The sequence below is a fragment of the Rutidosis leptorrhynchoides genome, chromosome 6 (genome assembly GCF_046630445.1).
Source record: "Rutidosis leptorrhynchoides isolate AG116_Rl617_1_P2 chromosome 6, CSIRO_AGI_Rlap_v1, whole genome shotgun sequence".
NCBI classification, from domain to species: Eukaryota; Viridiplantae; Streptophyta; class Magnoliopsida; order Asterales; family Asteraceae; genus Rutidosis; species Rutidosis leptorrhynchoides.
In genome coordinates, this window is record NC_092338.1 from 440,689,661 (window position 1) to 440,712,064 (window position 22,404).

At 34.3% G+C, this 22,404-nt stretch overlaps 1 protein-coding gene and 1 pseudogene across 1 annotated transcript; one reads left to right on the plus strand and one right to left on the minus strand.

Moving 5' to 3' along the window:
• The first annotated feature begins 5,639 nt into the window (after window positions 1-5,639).
• Window positions 5,640-8,884, plus strand: LOC139852633 (isocitrate lyase). The gene is made up of 3 exons (XM_071841949.1): window positions 5,640-5,715; window positions 6,809-8,411; window positions 8,494-8,884. The coding sequence occupies exons 1-3, from the start codon at window positions 5,686-5,688 to the stop codon at window positions 8,586-8,588; spliced, it is 1,728 nt and encodes a 575-aa protein (XP_071698050.1). The 5' UTR covers window positions 5,640-5,685; the 3' UTR covers window positions 8,589-8,884.
• Window positions 8,885-9,654: 770 nt separating this feature from the next.
• LOC139852309 (syntaxin-132-like) lies at window positions 9,655-13,225 on the minus strand (annotated as a pseudogene).
• Between the last annotated feature and the right edge of the window lie 9,179 nt (window positions 13,226-22,404).

Genomic DNA, 22,404 nt, shown 5'->3' on the forward strand with positions numbered 1-22,404 from the left:
CAGCAATTAAGTTTGATCAAATCATCGTATTACATGTTAGATGTAATTATTTTTCATCATATCTAATTAATTTGTTATTATGTTTTTTATAAGTTATTATTTATTTATTAATTATACTTTAGATCCATTTCCATGTTGATCCTATTAGCATTTTACATCATTTGTCTTTTAACATTTTACAACAATATTTATATCTGAACATGAAAGAGCTCTTGTCTGGAAACTACAAATTATATACTCCTTAAAAATTAATAAATATGAATATATACAAACAAACAAAGAAAAAATATAAAAATTTAGACAGATGCTTATCTATTTTGTCATGAAAATTAGAATGGCATTTATATATATATACAATACAATGTGAAAATGCAGAAATACAGATGATTTGAGCACGTACTTTTCCATTTAAAGGGTCCAGTAACAATAACTTACGGATGAAACTTAAAGTGAAGGAAGTTTCGTGCAAGGAGACCATATTATATTTTCAGCCACGTGTGATAGTGTTTTTTGACACCTGTCATGTACATTTCGTCTTGGAGTTGCCACGTGTCATCTTTTTTTTTTTTTTTTTTTTTTTTAACCTGAACGTGTCATCTTTTTAACCTGAACGAGTCATCATGTTTGCAATCAGGGAAATATGCTTTCTTAACAAACATCTTCATATGCCGTTAATTTTTTTGAGAAAAATCGCGGTTAGGACGAAAATGTTTTTAAGTTTTTAAAGGACAACACTGTAGACATTGATAAGAGATATTAGAATCAATCTTACTCGATCTAAAGGCGAAAGACAATAGATCTAGTTTTAATTAAATAACGGTTTGTTCACGGAACTAAATAAGTCAAATCTAGACCTCAATCTTGATTAGAATGGCACCTAGAAAGTATTATTCGTTGGGTTAGAGGTAGGAGACGATAGCAGACCAGTTTAGAACGATTAGGGTTGATAGAGTGTGTAAACCAACAATGTAAACCGAAACTTAGTCGACTGACTCCATCAGTCGGTCGACTTGCTGGTTTAGTCGATCGATGATCAACTTACACCGACCTTACACTGTCGACCGTCAGTGTCTACAGTCGGGTGACTGTCTCTTACAGTCGATTGACTGTCTAGTTAGTTTAACTATTGATTAATACATTCGCGCACAATAGCAAACAACATTTAATAGTCACATTACATAGTTCAAGGTTATATGACTGAATTATACAATAATATTCATAGAACTAGGGATTCCAAATATGCACTAACAAATACTTTCTTTGTTTTTCAGGCTGTACACCTTATTATGTTTCATGTTTGTGAGTCCGCAGACATTTTTTACTGCAGACAGTTTGTTTTTTTGCAGATATAAAATAAAATAATATTTTTTTTCGACTGACTTAGAAATATGCTTCTAAGTGCTGCAGACAGATTAAGTTATTTTGGAGATATAAAAACAAACATTTTTCGCTATTCAGCATACAGACCTTTAGACCACATATTCTCTACAGACATAATTTGCAGATCTGCAAACAAAAACATTTTAAAAAACAAACAACACCTTAGACTATCGTTAAGAGGCAAAAAATTGTTCTACATTCTAGTTATTACGTGTTTAAAGTCTACGTATAACCTTCGTGTACAGCAATTTAATGCACACTAGGACAATTCTACTATTACGAAAATCTTAATTATATATTAATTTTAAAATAAACATATACGGAGTATAATTGTATATACAGTAATAAGTTAATAACCTTTATATATTATATATTCTTTTGATAAAAATAATTGAACGTATGATATTCATTTGATATTCAATGATTCAATCGTAATTCGTAAGTAAAAAGTTTGTGTATAACATTTATTAATGAATGCTAATGTTAGTAGTTTATAAGAAAACTAATCAATGAAACTTCATAATATCGATTACGTTTAAAGTTTATATTGATGAATGTTAAATTGCACGTGATAATACGTACTTTTTCTATTTTCCGTTAAAAATACTTTTTATCTTCATCTATGCAACGTATATTACACGTCATAATACGTTTGATCTTTGTTTTTTTCATTTTTATGAAATGGAGTGATGATATAAAAGTATATCTGGTAGTTTTGTAACTCGATAAACGAAGCAATGAGAAGAAGAGATAACGACTGGAAAAGATAACAACCTTATTTACATCTTGGAGAGTGTGTATCAGTGTACGATGATCACAATCCAAGAGAGAGCAACATCATGCCAAAATAATTTCGATTTTATCTTCTTCCAATATAATGCTTAATTAATTTCATTCTCAGTCATCGTAGTAATGTACTCCGTATTTATTTATTTTAATTTTTTTTTTTTGAAAGGCAAAATATTTATATTAACCACAAATTTACAATGTCTCATACACAGAAAGCCTAAAGCCCACGCATCAAAATAATGATCTCACAGTATGTACATGTATGCCTATTTGTTACTAAGGTAGAAACCAATTGGCAGAAATGTTGTTACATCTCACACAAGAAAAAGATTTTGGGTTGTGCAACCAATTGTGTCAATCTATTTGCTTCGATTTGCATCTCTTCGCGACCCAATCATCGCTTAATACTTGAATCTCGTTAATGGCTACGGGACTAGTCCAACACTTATTTTTAAATACCTTTTGGTTACGATTTCTCCAAATGAGGTAGCCGCACGTCCATTCCACCGCTTGCCATATCTTCGCACCCAATTCCGACATCCTATGATTCGATTTGCCTTGGAACAATTCGTTCAAACATAGGTTTGTAACACCACCAAATCCCCACCAATTGTAGATCTTGGACCAAATTTCGAAACTTAGAGGGCACAAAACAAGCGAGTGATCCACCGACTCAACCCCGCCATCGCAAATGGGGCAACGAACGGAATTTAAGTCGATACCCCGCTTGCTTAGTTCCTCCAAAACCGGAAGACGTTTACGCCGAGCTCTCCACACAAGAACCTCAACTTTTTTTTGGCACCAAATTATTTCGCAATGTCTCGATACAATTGTTATTAACATGAAGGACCTTTGAGTTAATAATGCTAGTAAGAGCCTTAGTTGAGAAGATACCATTACTTGATAGATTCCAAATCCAAGTATCAGAATTGTTCTTGCTTCGCTGCACCTGTTTTAGCATACCCGAGAGTTGAAGTAGCTCGTCTGTCACCCTTCCTGAGGGCTGCCGCACCCATTCCCAAGCACCAACATAACTTGAGTCATCCCAAAAGAGTCTGTTTTGAACCGTGACTTGTTGATCAACATCCAACCTCGATAGTCTTTTGAACTTATCCTTCAGAGTGGAACTCCCATCACCAATTGCCTTGATGAATGAATTCCTGAAATTAACACCAAGAAAATCTATGCATTCTCCCACACCAACAATATTATTCCATGTAGATTTATAAAACAGTGAGTGAAAGGAACCCCCCAAACCCATATGTCCCGACGACCCATAAATACTCGAAATAACTTTAACCCGCAAGGAAGTGGGTTCGGATTTAAACCTCCACCACCACTTGCCGATCAAAGCTAAATTTTTATTTTTTAATGACCCAAAATTGAGACCGCCCTCCTCGAAAGGAAGGATGACCTCGTCCTATTTTACCCACGCGATTTTTGAATCATTCCCCGACCCACCCCAAAAGAAAAAACGACGAACACACTCAAGTTTTTTTAATACACAAGGCGGCGCACGAAAGAGTGAGAAGTAGTACAATGGCAAGCTATTGAGAACCGAACTAATGAGAGTCAAACGTCCACCGAACGACACCGTACGTGCTCTCCAATCCGATAACCTTTTCTCGAATTTATCAATTACCGGCTTCCAACTACTATATTTATTCATTTTTGCCCCGATAGGAAGCCCTAGATACTCAAAGGGAAACGACCCGACATTGCACCCGAAAGTAGAAGCAGAAGCATCTACAACATTTTTCTCCACCCCGATACCGAATATTTTGCTTTTGTTGTAATTGACTTTTAGGCCCGATGTGAGTTCAAAGCACTTGAGAAGGGACATAAGGCTTTCAATGTTACCGACCCCCCAAGTCTCAAAGAAAATTGTATCATCAGCGTATTGAAGATGGGATATGTGAACCTTATCTTTACCAATGTGGACTTCCTCGAACAGGTTATTTCTGACTGCCGCCTTTGCAAGAAGGTTAAGCCCCTCCGCCGCCAATATGAATAAAAAAGGAGAAAGCGGATCGCCCTGACGCACTTCCTTACCAAGTCTGAATTCTTTAGTAGGAGATCCATTGACGAGAACGGAGATGATTGCCGACTTTAAGCACGTGAGAATCCAATTTTTCCATTTATCACCAAACCCCATAATCCCCATTATTTCCCAAAGGAAATCCCAGCTCAAGCTATCAAATGCTTTCTCGAAATCAACTTTAAACACAAAGCTCTTCAGATGTTTCTGTTTAAGGAATTCCACCGTTTCATTTGCAATTAGTGCACCATCAATGATATTCCTATCTTTTAGAAACGCACTTTGTTCGTACCCCACGAGCTTAGGAACTACTTTTCTGAGACGATTTGAGAGTAGCTTTGCCAAGATCTTGTAATAACTCTCAATAAGACTGATCGGGTGATAATCGTTAAGGCTTAGAGGTTCCAATTTTTTGGGAATAAGGGTAATAAAAGAGGCGTTACATCCATCTGATATTTTCCCGTTGGCCCAGAAATCCTTAATTGCCTCAATGAGCTCGAGTTTAATAATATCCCAAATTTTTTTGTAGAACCAAGTTAAACCCGTCCGGTCCAGGAGCTTTCGAGCTACCACATGCTTTGACCGCCTCCCAGATTTCGTGTTCACTGAATGGAGCCTCAAGGAGCTCGACTTCGGCCTGGTCAAGCTGACCATTTCGAATGTCTGACGCAGCCCAACAAGCAATGGAAGGTCGCCTATTACTGTTTTTTGCCTTGAAAATATTTTTGAAATGGTCGAAAACAGCCTGTTTTACTTCTACTGGATTTTCGCACCATGAGCCATTTATGTTTAAGCCACGAATATTGCACTTATTGTATCGACGTCGAATTGATGCATGAAAATACCTAGAGTTTTCGTCCCCCTCAAGCGTCCACCGAATTCGAGCCTTTTGCTTTAACCAAGTTTAAAGAGAAACTTATGGATTCACTCAAATTTTTCTAAAAATATGCATGTTTACTTTTGGACTAGAATTCACAACTTCTAAATTTTAAGTCAATAAATTAATATCTTTTTGGATCATATAATGTGCTTCGTGACCATTATAAGTGTCACAGTTATTATTTTAAATTGTCACAATCTAAGGTAAAAAAACATATATAATTTATAACACATTATTTATCTTCATTTATATTATTATTTTATGATAGAATGATCATTTGAGTTAGTACTCAATACAAAAATAAAATGTTTGTCGAGAGCCATTATTTTACGTCAGAACTTAATAAATATGACACATATGTATGGGTTTCGATTTATAACACATTATTTATCATCATTTATATTATTATTTTATGATAAAAATTGATTGAATTCCACTCTTATCCAAAATTTGTCCCGACACCCATTTGCACCCCCATTCCTGAAAATATGCTATAAATTTAAGGAATTGGGGAATCACATTTCATATAGCTTCTTATAGTTGTATAGCATTCATTTCTTATAAAGGAAAAAAAAAAAAAAAAATCACAGTTCTAACCATGGCTGCATCTTTCTCCGTTCCTTCAATGGTATCTTTCATCTCCCTCTCTTACTCCCTAAATCTCTAATATACGTATAGGAATTAAGTATACGCATACATATTTATGTAGCTATTCTGTAGGAATATATTCTACACAAAGTGCATATGTTTAGTCCTATATGGTACATGTGTGCATATTTTTAGCGATAGTTATTAGCATGTGATAGTGTCACTAATTATTAGCATGTGATAGTGTCACTAAAATAGATTACAAACTCTACAAGCTTTTTGTTTAACTTTAAGGTCCAATTGGGTTATTATATAAATCTATGTCCAAAGTTAATACTCCGTAGGAAATACCATCACGTCTTAAGAATTTAATTTGTAAACACATAGTTCTTTATTAATTCCTACAAAGGTTTTGACTTATGAGAACATATTTACCAACATATTGAGAAAGAAGTTTCCATATTAATTCTTACATGTATACGGTGACTTAATTTTTCGCCTATGATTACAATATAGTTTATGTAAACATATTTTACTATGTTAGACACATAAAAATGAATCAATTACTATTAACTACGGAGTATTAAATATATTATTACAAATAACTATACTATAATTTAGTTAAATTACAGTAATACACGAAGAACCATGATCTCCAAAAATTCTGAACAGGGGATATAATATTCAATATTTGTCTGTCTGTCTGTCTATATTTAGTAGATAACTAGAAAAATGAAATTGTTTGTGAGTGTATTTTTATATAACACTATATATCTGCATACTCCCTCCGTAAATAAGTGTACTGTTTGACTTTTGAAAGTCAATCTTTTAAGTTTTGACTTCAAATATTTTATAGTTTTTGCTATCTAAATTTTGATGAAAATTATATGAATAGATTGATTTTTAATAGTGTTTTTATTGGTATAACTTTCAACGATTATTTTTTACACAAAGAAAGATATTCAAAGTCAAAGTTGACGAAGAACGACTTAAAAAGTCAAACCAGTACATTTATTTTGGGACGGATGAAGTAATAATTATTACTATTATTTGCTATTGGTACATATTGTATTAACTCAACCATGATTTTGAATAGTAACAAAGCAACTTATAAATCTTAACCAAATGAACAGATTTTGGAAGAGGAGGGAAAATTTCAAGCAGAGGTAGCAGAGGTGCAAGCATGGTGGAACTCTGAGCGGTTCAGACATACGCGCCGCCCATACTCAGCCCGTGACGTCGTGTCTCTACGTGGAAATCTCAAACAATCGTACGGTTCAAATGAGTTGGCCAAGAAGCTTTGGCGAACTCTCAAGAACCATCAATCAAATGGGACGTCGTCTCGTACTTTTGGTGCCCTAGACCCTGTCCAGGTCACCATGATGGCTAAGCACCTCGACACCATTTATGTGTCGGGGTGGCAATGCTCGTCCACACATACTTCAACCAATGAGCCGGGCCCAGATCTCGCTGACTACCCATATGACACGGTTCCTAATAAAGTCGAGCACTTGTATTTCGCTCAACAATATCATGACCGAAAACAAAGGGAGGCCCGAATGAGCATGAGTCAAGAGGAGCGGGCCCGGACTCCTTACATTGACTACTTGAAGCCCATTATAGCCGATGGTGACACCGGCTTTGGTGGCGCTACTGCAACTGTAAAGCTTTGTAAGCTTTTCGTAGAACGTGGCGCCGCTGGGGTCCACATCGAAGACCAGTCATCCGTGACCAAGAAATGTGGTCACATGGCTGGGAAAGTCTTGGTAGCCGTGAGCGAACATATCAACCGACTTGTAGCTGCACGACTACAATTTGACGTAATGGGTACAGAGACGGTGTTGGTTGCTCGTACCGATGCTGTGGGGGCCACCTTGATCCAGTCGAATATCGATACCAGGGACCATCAGTTTATTCTTGGTGTGACTAACCCGAAACTCAGAGGTAAAGGTTTAGCCACACTTTTATCCGAGGCAATGGCTGCCGGGAAAAGTGGGCCCGAGCTACAAGCGCTCGAAGACAACTGGCTAGGAATGGCGCATTTAAAGGCGTTTTCTGACGCCGTTGTTGATGCTATCGGAGCGATGAACGTTTCGGATATCGAGAAGAGAAGAAAGCTAAACGAATGGATGAATGTTTCGAGCTACGATAAGTGCTTAGCTAACCATGATGCAAGAGAGATAGTTGCGAAACTTGGACTAACCAACTTCTTCTGGGACTGGGACTTGCCAAGAACCCGAGAAGGGTTCTACCGATTCAAAGGCTCGGTTGAAGCAGCTATAGTCCGTGGTTGGGCTTTTGCGAACCACGCTGATGTCATCTGGATGGAGACCGCGAGCCCTGACATGGTTGAGTGCACCAAATTTGCACAAGGGGTCAAGATGATGCAACCAGAAACAATGTTAGCGTACAATCTTTCGCCTTCTTTTAATTGGGACGCATCGGGAATGACAGATGTCCAAATGATGGACTTTATCCCGAGAATAGCGAAGTTAGGATACGTGTGGCAGTTCATCACGCTCGCTGGTTTTCACGCTGATGCGTTGGTGATTGATACTTTTGCGAAAGATTACGCAGCAAGAGGGATGTTGGCTTATGTGGAAAGGATTCAAAGGGAGGAAAGGAACAATGGGGTGGACACATTGGCTCATCAAAAATGGTCTGGTGCTAACTATTATGATAGGGTGCTTAGAACTGTTCAAGGTGGTATCACTTCAACTGCTGCTATGGGCAAAGGTACTAAAAGTAACATAAATATATTGTTAAAAGTTGTCGTTTAACATTTTTTTGGGGGTACTAATTGTGTTTGAAAATGCAGGGGTGACTGAGGAACAATTCAAAGAGACATGGACGAGGTCTGGGGCGACTGATATGGGAGACGGTAGTGTTGTGATCGCGAAATCAAGAATGTAAGACCCACTGTTGACCGTCGGAGTTGACCATGGGAGTAGTGGAATGTGTGAGCTTATTACAATTATTATTACCTTCTATTTATAAGAATAATGTGGTGAATAATGTCCATGAGATTAGTATGGAGCATTTTTCAGGCTGGACATTAGTATGGTGCTGAAAACAGTGTCTGTGTCTGTGTTTTATGTTTATGTTTCATATGAAACTATATCAAGTTGTATTTTGTTATTGTTTTCAAAATGTTGTCGTTGGTTTAATTTTAATTGTCCAAAATATTGTTGTATCAAACCATTATGAATTTGTGGTCATGTAATATTACCATTTACTATATATAATCTAATATGAAGCTTTCTTATATACTATGTATCAATCTTGATTACTATTAGTACTCCTAATATTTATGAATTATAATCCAATTCATTGTTTTATGACTATTTGATGCATTGTAGTAAACATACTCTTGTTTAATTAAAGAGAAAAACATGTTGGCATTTTGGGGATAAGATCAAGATTATTTCTACAAAATTTTGGAAAGCAGACATGTTGAATAACTTATTTAAGTACTGAGGAAATGAATCAGTTATTCGTTTTAAGTGATGCTATATTGCTATGTGGTTATATAAGTGTGTTTAAGGTTTTTTTTTTTTTTACCGAGCTGTTGAATGGTTAGTTCTTCTTCCATGGTTTAAGGATCGAAAGAATGATGATGATGGCAATGACGAGGAGCAAGATGATGGCGATCATCATACATTTTCTTGATTTCTTCTGTAAGCTCTTGGCCGTCGTTAAAGCATCCGTACCCATGTGTACGTGATCCACTGCATTTGCGACCTGCAATATACGAAGAATAACAAAGCTCAAACTAACTTCGAGTACATGGTTTGCAATTTAACTAAGTTTCTTTAGATTTTATCTTTTACAGTTTTAAAAAGACTTGAAACAGAGTTAACCATGGATCTATGCATAATGCATGCAAAGTTATATTTAGACAGAAATATAGACATGGTTTGATGGATCAAAATGGTTGAAAATTCTTTAAAATGTAATCAATAATTATTATTACTGCTTTTTTCATGAATTCATCTAACTCAATTATTAAAAACAAAAAAAAAGTTCCAAAAATCACCAATTTAAATAACTATAACTAACACTTTCAAGGCACACATATAAATACATCAAATCCACGCCATAAAAAACTGGAAAACACAACCTTTAGACTAAAAAAAAAAAAAAAAAAGAGTGACCCAAAATTTGCACACTGGACACAAAATCTCATAAAAGTTTTAAGCTCCCTTGCCACTCTTCCAGGGCTGAATAACAGCAACCACAACTATAACTATTATAACTAACAGCAAAATAATCGCAATGCACATGCATTTGCGACTATTCTTTTGTAGTCTCTTCGCAGTCTGTAATGCAGTTGTCCCAGATTGGACATGATCGACAGTATTCGTTACCTGAATCAACGTACTCAGTCAACAAAAAACACTAGAGCCTATGTTGAATGTAAGAATAAAGGTACAACTTTTTACTACAAAATAGAATATTCTATATATGCAGTGTTACTTATCTTCTGTCAATTTATATGATGCTTGTAAAAACGATTTTGATAACGAGAAACCATACCTGGCTTTCGATATCATCTAATAAGTCTCCTTGAGCCTCTACAAGAACCGCCATATCAAGGTATATCTGGCAACATCAACAAGTCTTTTAACTTCACAGTAAATTTTAACGCCGTGTTAAGTTGTATAACTTTAAACTATTGGGTTCGAGTCACGTGATATAATCACCTGATGTAGGTCGAGAAGCTTCTTCTCGATTTCCCTTACAGCGTCATGTCGTTCTTGAATTTCTTCCAATGTATTTAGTACCTTCAGTTTGAAAGCAAATAGTACTAAAAAGGTGAAATGGAACAACAATTTATCTTTGGACCTAACTAAAACAAATTCAGGTTTAATTTTAGAGTACCTGTCCTCTTCCCATTTCTTTCATTGCATTCTGGAAAATTTGCTCACTGTTTCCTGTTTCTATAAGGTTGTTGATTGTCTATAACAAAATAAATGATTTGTTAAGCTAACATATGTGAATTGCATACTATTTCAAAAACTTTAGGTGCCGGCTTACCTCTTCATCTGGCCGAGTTCCAGTAACTGCCCATTTTTCGAATTATAACAACCAAACATTACAGTAAAACTAGTTAGTACGGAGTAAATAAATATAACGAGTTACTGACTATCAAGTCCAGTTCGAAATTTTAAAGTAAAACATAATAAACCATCACTAGATAGCCTAGTGGTTGGGGCCCCGAGTTCCTTGCAAGAGGTCTCAGGTTCGAATCCCGTCTAGGACGAATATTTAGTGCTGGCCAGGGATGGGTTAGAAAAAGCCGGGGAGTAATCCTGCTGGGCTGCGTATATCAGAGTATGGGGTCGGATTACTCGCCCTCCCAGGTAGCCCGAACAGGGAAAACATCTACCTTTTACCTTTTTAGAGTAAAATATAATACAGTAATTCATTTGATAGCTAAGTCAAATATTTGACTTTTTTTTTTCTGTAAAAATGAACCTGTAATGACTCTTCTTTCAACCACCTCACGGTATTCTTCATCAATCTTTTGTCTCAAAGTTTGAAATTCTGTCATTATGGACCGGAACCTCTTGGCCAAAGCACTGCAAGTTTATAACAAGGAAAAAATTGCTACATAAAAGTTTCAAAACGATTTGACACTATATGACAAATGATAATCACAACTTACTTTGTCATGTTTGTCCTAGAACGGTCAACACCAGTCCCTGGACCACAACCCGATTTTTCTCGGTTGGTTAAGTTCTGTTAAAATCAGACAGTTAAGTGATAAAACTATAGGTGGTAAAATGGGCGGACTAGGCACTGTGTTAGGTAATGGGTCAGATCAGATTGACCCAAAATACCTTGTTACTCATTGCTTAACTAAATTACAGAGAAACAGTACAACAGATGATATAAACATTTGTATTAAGCTATTTAAGAGGTAGTATGTATCGAGTATACATTTTCGACCATTTATAACATGTTTGACCCGTTACCTTTTTAGCTATGTATTTTTTACTTTACAATATCAACTTTCTGTAAGTACTTAGGTCGACATTGCCACCTTTAATTAAAAAAATATATATATTTAGTACCAGTATACCATATAATAAAAGATGTACAAAGAGCAATACCTCTTTATTAACTGCTTCTATTTTCGCTTTTATATTACGCGCAATCTTTCAAACTTCATCCACATCTTTCTCCATTCGCTTCCTAATAGCTGAAAATAAAGAATGATTTGTGATCAAATGGCAAAATCTCAAAATCATTCCAAATTATAAAAACAAACCTTTCATGGCAGATGCTTTTGTAACGGATTTTGACTCCTCATTAGAATCCTAATAATTCAATTATCGGGAAACAATTTAAAACAATTCCATAAAGTTCTCTTCTATTTTAAGATGATTTTTGACAGTCGAATGTAACATACCTTGAGTTTCTTCAACAATCCTGTAAGCTTGTCAACTTGTTTCTCAATCTCTTGTATCTGAATTTGAAGAACAAAACACAAACTATTAAAACGCGAAAAGAAGTATAAAGAGAAAACCATAAAATGCTTATAAAACGATTAAGAGCAATAAAAACATTGCAAATTCACAATTTTTAACCATGGTGTACACTATTATAACACATTGTTTCAAGGGATATATAACAAGAACATAATCACTTGCAAGCTGCAACTTATTGAGAATGAAAACAAATATATGCACTTGTACCGAACTACCTTATTTTCGAATAATTTTTAAATCAAACGATGGAAATTAACGAATTATAACAAAAGTATACCTGCTTGTTAAAAGCTTCCATTCCCATATCGGAATTACTTCTAGGAAGTCGACTACTCATCTGTAATTCCAAGTCTCTCTGAGGATGCTCTCGTTGATCACTCACAAACGATTCCTAAAAAACGGAACTCTAACAAATTAATATGTATTTATAAACTTTTCCAGTCCTATATTATTTGAATTTGAATTCACTTTCTATCTTAACACTGTGAAAGTGTTATCAGTCAGAGTAAAAATGACCCAAAACTAACTTATTTGATAAAAAAAAATAAATACATAACATTTTTTGCTTTCCAACATAATTTAGATGTGAAGAGTACCACTGTACAAGAAAAACAAAATTAAAAAGCTTCAAACTTTACAGACTAATTAAGATTATAAAATAACCCACTTGAATTTTGATTGATATAACATAAGAACTAAATTAACAAGAAAATTCAATAAAACTGATCAAGAATTTAATAATAAAACAGGGTATCTTTTAAAGACTCTAAATAACAATGTTTAAATACTCGAATTCTACAGGATCTTGATCAGGCAATTAAACAAATAATAACACAAGTACAAGTAACCAAAACTATATAATAAAAAAAAAAAATCAAATTAACAGCAAATTATAAAAACTTACACTGAGCAAATCATTCATGTTGATAAAGTATAAACAAGTAACAGAATAGAGTGTTTTAGAGATTCTTGTAAGAAAACAGAGGTCAATCAGCATCATATAATTGATTATATATATGTGGATTATTTTAATTTTAATTGTACAGGTGTTCATTGGTTAAGTGTTTGGACGGCTAAAAAGAGAATTACAATTAATGTAATAACTAATTATAGTTGTTGATGATTTGTTACAAGAAATGGCGTTGATTACTATATACGTGATACGTGACGCATGTGATTTTGTTCTTATATGGAATGGGAAAAATAGGCGATTAAATCAAAATAGTCCTGTGATTGGATCTATAGATCCAAATTCGACCCGATAAGATTAAGATACATGTTATAATTCAGTAGGCTTATAACTACCTTTAGTGGTTTGATTTTTGATGTTATAATTCAGTAGGCTTATAACTACCTTTAGTGGTTTGATTCTTGATGTTATAATTCAGTAGGCTTATAACTACCTTTAGTGATTTGATTCTTGATTTAGAATACTAATAATGAAGTGTAAGAACAAAGATGATAATGGAGAGAAAGAAAGAAACACTTTGTAAGTGTGAGAAATGGTGCAAGTTTAATGCTTGCATTCATGAGTATTTATAGCCTAAAATCTCAATATAAAAATACATACTTTGTGTACCAAAATTGACTATATGTATACACCAAAATTGACTATCCATATCTATATTATTATTATTATTATAACACTCCCCCTTGGATAGCAATTTTATTTTGTTGAAGATCAACTATAAATTACTGCCTCGTTAAAAACCTTGCTAAAGAAAACCCAGTGGGAAAAAACTTTAGCTAAGGGAAAAAGAGTGCAGCATGGAGTTGACTCCCCCTCAAGTAGACATCGCTTCAGCTGTTACATCTTTTGAACATGTCTCATGCCAATGTTATGAACGTGTGTTCTGAAAATAGCAGTTGGAAGTGCTTTCGTGAAAAGATCAGCAGAGTTTTTGCTAGATTGCACATATCTCATTTCAATCTGGTTGTCCTTAATGAGATTTTGAGTGTATGAGAAGAATCTAGGTGGTATGTGTTTTGTTCGGTCACTTTTGATATACCCTTCTTTCATCTGTGCTATGCAAGCTGCATTATCTTCATAGATAGTTGTTGGACTTTTATCGCGTTCTAGTCCACAAGAATCAGTAATGAGTTGTGTCATTGATCTCAACCAAAAACATTCTCGAGTAGCTTCATGTAATGCAATCACTTCGGCATGATTTGACGATGTAGCAACAAGTGTTTGTTTTTGAGAACGCCATGATATTGCAGTACCTCCATTTAGGAATACATATCCAGTTTGAGATTTAGCTTTATGTGGATCAGATAAATAACCTGCATCTGCATAACCAACCAAATCTTGTTTTGATTCGTTAGAATAAAATAATCCTAAATCAGTAGTTCCTCGAAGGTATCGAAATATGTGTTTGATCCCATTCCAGTGTCTTTTGGTAGGAGCAGAGCTGAACCTTGCCAACAAATTAACTGCAAAAGAAATGTCAGGTCTTGTACAATTTGTAAGATACATAAGAGCTCCAATTGCACTAAGATATGGTACTTCTGGTCCAAGAATGTCTTCTTGATCTTCACATGGACGAAATGGATCAGCTTCAACATTGAGTGATCTAACAACCATAGGAGTACTTAATGGTTTTGCCTTGTCCATATTGAAACGTTTCAAAATCTTTTCAGTATATGTTGTTTGATGTACAAGTAAACCATTAGGCATATGCTCAATTTGTAAACCAAGGCAATACTTGGTTTTTCCGAGATCTTTCATTTCAAATTCTTTCTTTAGAAGTTGAATGGCTTCATGGATCTCTTTATTTGTACCTATGATGTTAAGATCATCAACATAAACAGCTATGATCACATATCCGGATGTTGTTTTCTTAATGAAAACACAAGGGCAAGTAAGATTATTTGTATACCCTTTGCTTATCAAGTAATCACTTAATCGGTTATACCACATACGTCCCGATTGTTTTAACCCATATAAAGATCTTTGTAATTTAATCGAATACATTTCTTTGGGTTTTGCATTTGATGCTTCTGGTACCTTAAATCCTTCAGGTATCTTCATATATATATCACTATCAAGTGATCCATATAGATAAGCAGTCACAACATCCATGAGATGCATTTCTAAATTTTTAGAAACTGCCAGACTGATTAAGTACCTAAAAGTAATTGCATCCATAACAGGAGAATAAGTTTCTTCATAATCAATTCCCGGTCTTTGAGAAAAACCTTGAGCTACAAGTCTAGCTTTATACCTTGTAACTTCATTTTTCTCATTTCTTTTTCGGACAAAAATCCATCTGTATCCTACAGGTTTCACATCTTTAGGAGTGAGAATGATGGATCCGAAAACTTTTCTTTTATTGAGTGATTCTAATTCAGCTCGTATTGCTTCTTTCCATTGAGCCCAATCATGTCTATTTTGACATTCAACCATAGATGTTGGTTCTGGATCATCATCATTATTCATGATGTCATATGCAACATTAAATGAAAATTTCTCATCAAGATTTTTCATTTCATTTCGGTTCCATAATATTTTTGAATATGCATAATTGATTGCAATTTCTGTATTGACATCATCAATCTCCTCTGCAGTAGGAGTACTGATTTGTGGTTCTTCTTGAACACTTTCTTTTACTTCATTATCAGCTGATTTTCTTTTTCGAGGATTTTTATCCTTTGAACCGATTGGTCTTCCACGTTTCTGACGTGGCAAAGATTCATGAGTGACGTTATTGCCAGCTTTTGGAATTTCAATTCGAGCTGGAGTATTTACTGCTGGTATATATGATTTTGTCACCGTTTTTGTATCTGTAAATGCATCAGGCAATTGATTTGCAAGTTCTTGTATATGCATTATCTTTTGAACTTCTGTCTCGCATTCTTTTGTGCGAGGATCAAGATACTTTAATTGAGGTTCACACCATGAAACATCATTTTCTTTATTTTTCATTTCTCCCCCTAATCTAGGGAACAATGTTTCATTAAAATGACAATCAGCAAAACGTGCTGTAAAAACGTCACCTGTCATAGGTTCAATATACCTTAATATTGAAGATGTTTCATATCCAACATATATTCCCAACCTCCTTTGAGGACCCATTTTTGTACGTTGTGGTGTCGCAATTGGAACATACACTGCACAACCAAATGTTCTAAGATGGGAAATATTTGGCTCTTGACCAAAAGCAAGTTGTAGGGGGGAATATTTATGACTTGCACTTGGTCTGATGCGAATCAATGCAGCAGCATGTAAAATTGCATGACCCCATATAGATACAGGGAGTTTTGTTCTCATTATCAATGGTCTAGCGATTAACTGTAAACGTTTAATCAATGACTCGGCTAAACCATTTTGTGTATGCACATGAGCAACAGAATGTTCAACAACAATTCCTATAGACATGCAATAGTCATTAAATGCTTGAGATGTAAATTCACCAGCATTATCAAGTCTCACCCTTTTAATGGTGTAATCAGGAAAATGAGCTCTCAATTTAATAATTTGGGCAAGAAATTTTGCAAATGCCACATTACGGCTTGATAACAGACAAACATGAGACCATCTGCTAGATGCGTCTATTAGAACCATGAAATATCTAAATGGTCCACATGGTGGATGAATTGGTCCACATATATCACCTTGAATTCTTTCAAGAAACATTGGTGATTCTTTCTCAACCTTAAGTGGTGAGGGTCTAGTTATCAATTTTCCAAGAGAGCAAGATGTACATGGAACCATTGTATCATGATGGATTTTTCTATCCTTTAGTGGATGTCCATGAGTACATTCAATAATCCTTTTCATCATTGTTGATCCTGGATGGCCTAATCTGTTATGCCATAAACTGAATACACCAGGATCAATATATTTTTCGTTAACTACCATATGTATTTCTGGTACATTTATATGTGTATAATGTAATCCAGAACTAAGTCTTGGCAGTTTTTCAACCACATGACTCTTGTCAGTGATACTTAAATATTTCTCATTTTCTGTTGTCACTGACTGATAATCATACCCGTTAAGGTATATGTCGGAGAAACTCAATAAATTTCTGCTTGACTTGGGAGAAAATAAGGCATCATTTATTAAAAATTTTGTACCATTTGGTAGTATGAAATTTGCCTTTCCTATCCCTTTTATCAAGTTAGCAGGTCCTGATATTGTATGTATAGTTCCTTCCGTTGGTTTTAGATCAATAAAATATTTCTCGGATTTAAGTATAGTGTGTGTAGTTCCACTGTCTGCTATACAGAGATCTCCACCACTTGATTGATGTTGTATTCCAGCAAAATTCATATTAAACTTCATATATAAGAAATAAATAGTGAGTACATTAATATTACACAATATTTTAAACGCAAATAGATAGTACTGAAACATTTAGCAAACATAATGACAAAGACAGACGATATTAAATCGTTTATTTTTCAAAAGACACACAACTTAAACATTCAAGAAATCTTCATATAAATCAGATGGTTTCTCAGTGACTGTTGGATCAATATTATCCACAAAATTTACTTCCTTTTCTTTACCTTTCAGCGAATCCTGATACATCTTAACAAGATGTTTAGATGTTCGGCAAGTATTAGCCCAGTGGCCCATTCTACCACATCTGTAGCAAGATTCTTCAGAATTTTTAGAAGAATTTTCTTCAACATCTTGTTTAATGGGCTTGTTTTGTGGTTGATATTTATATTTTCGTGGATTACTATTTCTTTGACCACCACGGCCACGACCACGACCACGTCCACGCCCATTACCATTACCATAAGGATGGTTTCTACCATAGTTATGGCTTTTGGCATGATGATGGTGATGGTTATTATAACCACGACCTTGCCCGCGTCCTTGTCCCTGTTTATAATTATTTGCAGTATTTGCTTCAGGGATTGCAAGTGTACCAGTAGGACGGGATTGCTGATTTTTCATTAATAGCTCATCATTTTGCTCTGCAACTAAGAGATATGAATTAAGTTCAGGATATGTTTTGAACTTTAGCATTCTCAAATTTCTTTGTACTGTGATGTTTGCAGCATTCATTGTGGAGAAAGTTTTCTCCATCATGTCTGCATCACTAATTTCATGTCCACAGAATTTAAGTTGTGAACATGTATTATACAGAGCTGAGCTGTATTCATTTACTTTCTTAAAGTCTTGGAACCTTAATGTTCTCCATTGTTCCATTGCAGCTGGAAGTAAAATTTCTCTTTGATTATTGAATCTGCTTTTGAGACCTTCCCATAAAACATGGGGATCTTCTACAGTCACATAATTATTTTGTAAGCATTCATCAATATGTTGATGAATAAAGCAACATGCCGTAGCTTGTTCTTTTTCAGAACAAGTGTTGTTTTCATTTATGGTTTCAAGAATGCCCATTGATTTAAGATGCATTTTTACTTTTATAACCCATGGCATGTAGTTGTTTCCAGTTGATTCTAAAGGAGTAAATTTAAGCTTTTCCAGATTCGACATTTTCTATTATCAAAAATTAAAACAAACATCATGATAAATTAGAGTCAATTTATATTCATAAGTATATAAACATTAAACATAAATTTAATATAACATAAATGATAAGTAGGTGACAGTGTCGACCATGTGTAAGCAATCATAAATAAATGTTATATAACAAAAATATAAATATTAGTAAACATAAATGAAAATTTGGCGACAGTGTCGACCATATATTTTTTCAGGTGGTATAACCGACCTATATCATTCTGGTGGTATAACCGACCATATATCATTTTGGTGGTATAACCGACCATATATCATTTTGGTGGTATAACCGACCATATATCATTTTGGTGGCAGAGCCAACCATATTTAGTATTAAGATTATCGTGCTGATAACGTGTTATAATTCAGTAGGCTTATAACTACCTTTAGTGGTTTGATTTTTGATGTTATAATTCAGTAGGCTTATAACTACCTTTAGTGATTTGATTCTTGATTTAGAATACTAATAATGAAGTGTAAGAACAAAGATGATAATGGAGAGAAAGAAAGAAACACTTTGTAAGTGTGAGAAATGGTGCAAGTTTAATGCTTGCATTCATGAGTATTTATAGCCTAAAATCTCAATATAAAAATACATACTTTGTGTACCAAAATTGACTATATGTATACACCAAAATTGACTATCCATATCTATATTATTATTTATTATTATTATTATAACAATACAATTATTATTTGATATGTTAAATTAATCATCAATATATCCATTGATCGATTTAGTAATCTAATAAATCTATTCATAATAGCGGATCATTACATTGATTATTGATTTGATGATCCATTTAATAATAAATAAAAATATAAATATTTGAATAATATATGGACCTATGATAGTGTTGGGCCGGTTTTGGTTGGGGTTACAGCATTGCTAGATTACTCTTTGTGGACTGCATTTGCAAACGTTTTTATCTGAATTAAAAGTGTATCCTGATTTCGCGTTCATTTATTTTTTTAATGAAGCACATTTTTTTTGGGCGAAAAATTTCAATTGTATTGATATAAGTAGATATCTTCATTAAACAAATGAAGAGTATCAACCAACAAAAATTACAATGACGGACTAGCTCGATCATGACCGAGATTACAAGAAAACAAAAAAGAGGCTTTATAAGCCTAAAAGCACAACATGAAAGGTTTATGGTCCCATAAAGAGAGGGATGACCTTCTCCACTTTTGAGAGTATTTTCACTATGGGTGGAGAAATGACTTATCTTTATTCTCGGAGATGGAAAGATTGTCTACATTTCACCTCCCCCATACACCACTTATGTGGTATTGGATTTTGTTGTTGTTGTAAATAAGATTGAAAGGCATGACAAAATTAAGATTAGTAGCCCATAAGAAAACCTTGAACTTGATGTTCCGCACTAAAACCGAACGGCAAGTGAATTTTCCATTGAAAACAATATCATTAAGAGCCAACCAAATAGCCCAAATGGTTGTGGGTCCAATTATCTTCCAAAACATTGACGCATTTATTCCCATGCCATGATACCAAACGAACGAGAACTCCTCAATGGATCCCAGAATGACCCATCAAATATTCCATCACCGATATAGATCCGATCAAATGTTGAAAGACCATTTGCAATGTATTGATTAATGCTCTACGGCTTCTTCTTAGCATACATCATACACATAATTTCGATTGATTGGGAGGTAAAATATGTCTATTAAAAAGAACCACTTTAACGGGAATACTTTGCTTAATTGGCAATCAATGAAAGAGCAAAATTTTGAAAGTCACATAGTTACCCCAAATTACTTTCGGCCAAACCGGGTTAACAATATTACCTGATTGTATAATAAATCTCACGGTGTCGGCAACCGATACGTGTTACTTGTACTTGCATCTCAAACTACTGCATCCGCTATATCATCAGATAAAGTGAAGGCAGTTTGGGTTGATTCGGTATCAGAAGGGAAACGAGACATTATAAAAGTAGCAATTGAACACTTTGTTATGTTGTTCTTTGTTTACCTTTTTGCCACGTTATTAATATTTTAGTAGTTGATTGGTTGTATGTTTGGTGGGTTGTAATTAGGACTATAAATGAGTTGAGCTACTCGCGAGTTGTTCGAGCTCGACTCGAGCATAACCTAAACGAGCTCGAACTCGAGCTTAAACTTAATTTGAAGCTCGTTTAGTAAACGAGCCCGAACTCGAGCTTCATATCACGAGCTCGAACAAGCTCGCAAGCCTAAATGAGCTTTTCGTTTATATACACAAAATATTAATTTTTTAGTAAGGTAATATATAATTGTATAATAATTAATTATATATTAATAATAGTTGAAAGAATAATAGTAAATCTTATTATATGTTGATAAATATTACAAAAACAATGAATTTCAAATATAAAAAAATTAAACAATACAAAGAGAAAAAAAGATTATATAACTAACGAGTCGAGCTCTAGCCGAGCTCGAGCTTGTAAAATATCGAACGAGCCGAGCTTGAGCTTAAACTAGTAGGCTCGCACCGAGCCGAGCTCGAGCTCTATGAAATTTAAACGAGCCGAGCTCGGGCTCGGCTCGGCTCGTTTACAACCCTAGCATATTGTACTTGTCCGTCGATACTACTTATGCTCGTTGTTTTTGGCTTAGTTTTCTAGCTACGAGCACTCCCAAGTTGTATCTTTGTTTAGTTCTTTTATCTCTTTGAAAAAAATTCTTTAAATTTATTGTATTCATCAATTTTGTAAAAAAAAAAAAAAAGGTAGTGATTAAGTGGTTAAGATCACTATTTACGTCAATTATGTCACAAAATAAATATCAAATATAACTTCACTGTAATTTTTAATAAAACAAATGACACTTATAGTGCATTTGATAAATCTGAATTATTAAGCGGTGAATGATTCATAATCTGAATGATTCATAATCTATATAATTCAGAGGTGTTGAATGAATTTAGTTCTGAATAACAATAAGCTGTTTCATAAATCCACATGTCTTTTACTATTACTTTTCTAAAAACAAATCGTAATTAATTCATTTCTAAAAAACTAACTGAAGGTAAAAAATTATTATATACTCCATATTGTTTTATTAGATAGTAACGTACAATTGTTTAATTAAGATTTTATTAATTTTGAATTTTGTTATGAAGAAAAAAAGAAGACAAAAAAAAAGAAAAAAAGTTTGCTGGAATTTCATTAAAATCCGTGAACCAAACGATGTTTAAGAAAATGAAGACAAAAAGATTGCTCCATATTAATTATTGTTTATTAAGGCATAATTAGTTTACTTAATTTTAGATATTATCGAGTTTGAATTGGATTTATGTTAAAAAGAAAATTAAAAAAGAAATCAAAGAGTTGAAGGGACTGAAAATCAATATTTTTAGCCTCTTAATCGTTTAACATTAACAAAAAACTTCAATATACTCATTCAGCACCATATGTCATTCAGAGGTCAGAAACAAACGCGCTGAATGGTGAATGGTTCAGCATTTAGTGCTGAACCATTCCATTAAGAGGTAAACAAACGCACCCTTAATACAAACGTTTGAAATCACCAATGTACATATTTTTTTAGACATCAGTTTGGATCACACATGGAGACTAAATCACCCACACGTTCATCTCTCGTAGTTGCATAACCTGCCCCCAACTACTGCCCTGGAGAACACCCGAATCAATCCGATCAGGGCATAGCCGGTAAAACCCCTCTCCTAGTTCCCCCCGCACTAAGCGAAAGACAACCTGAATAGATACTTCAAATTAGA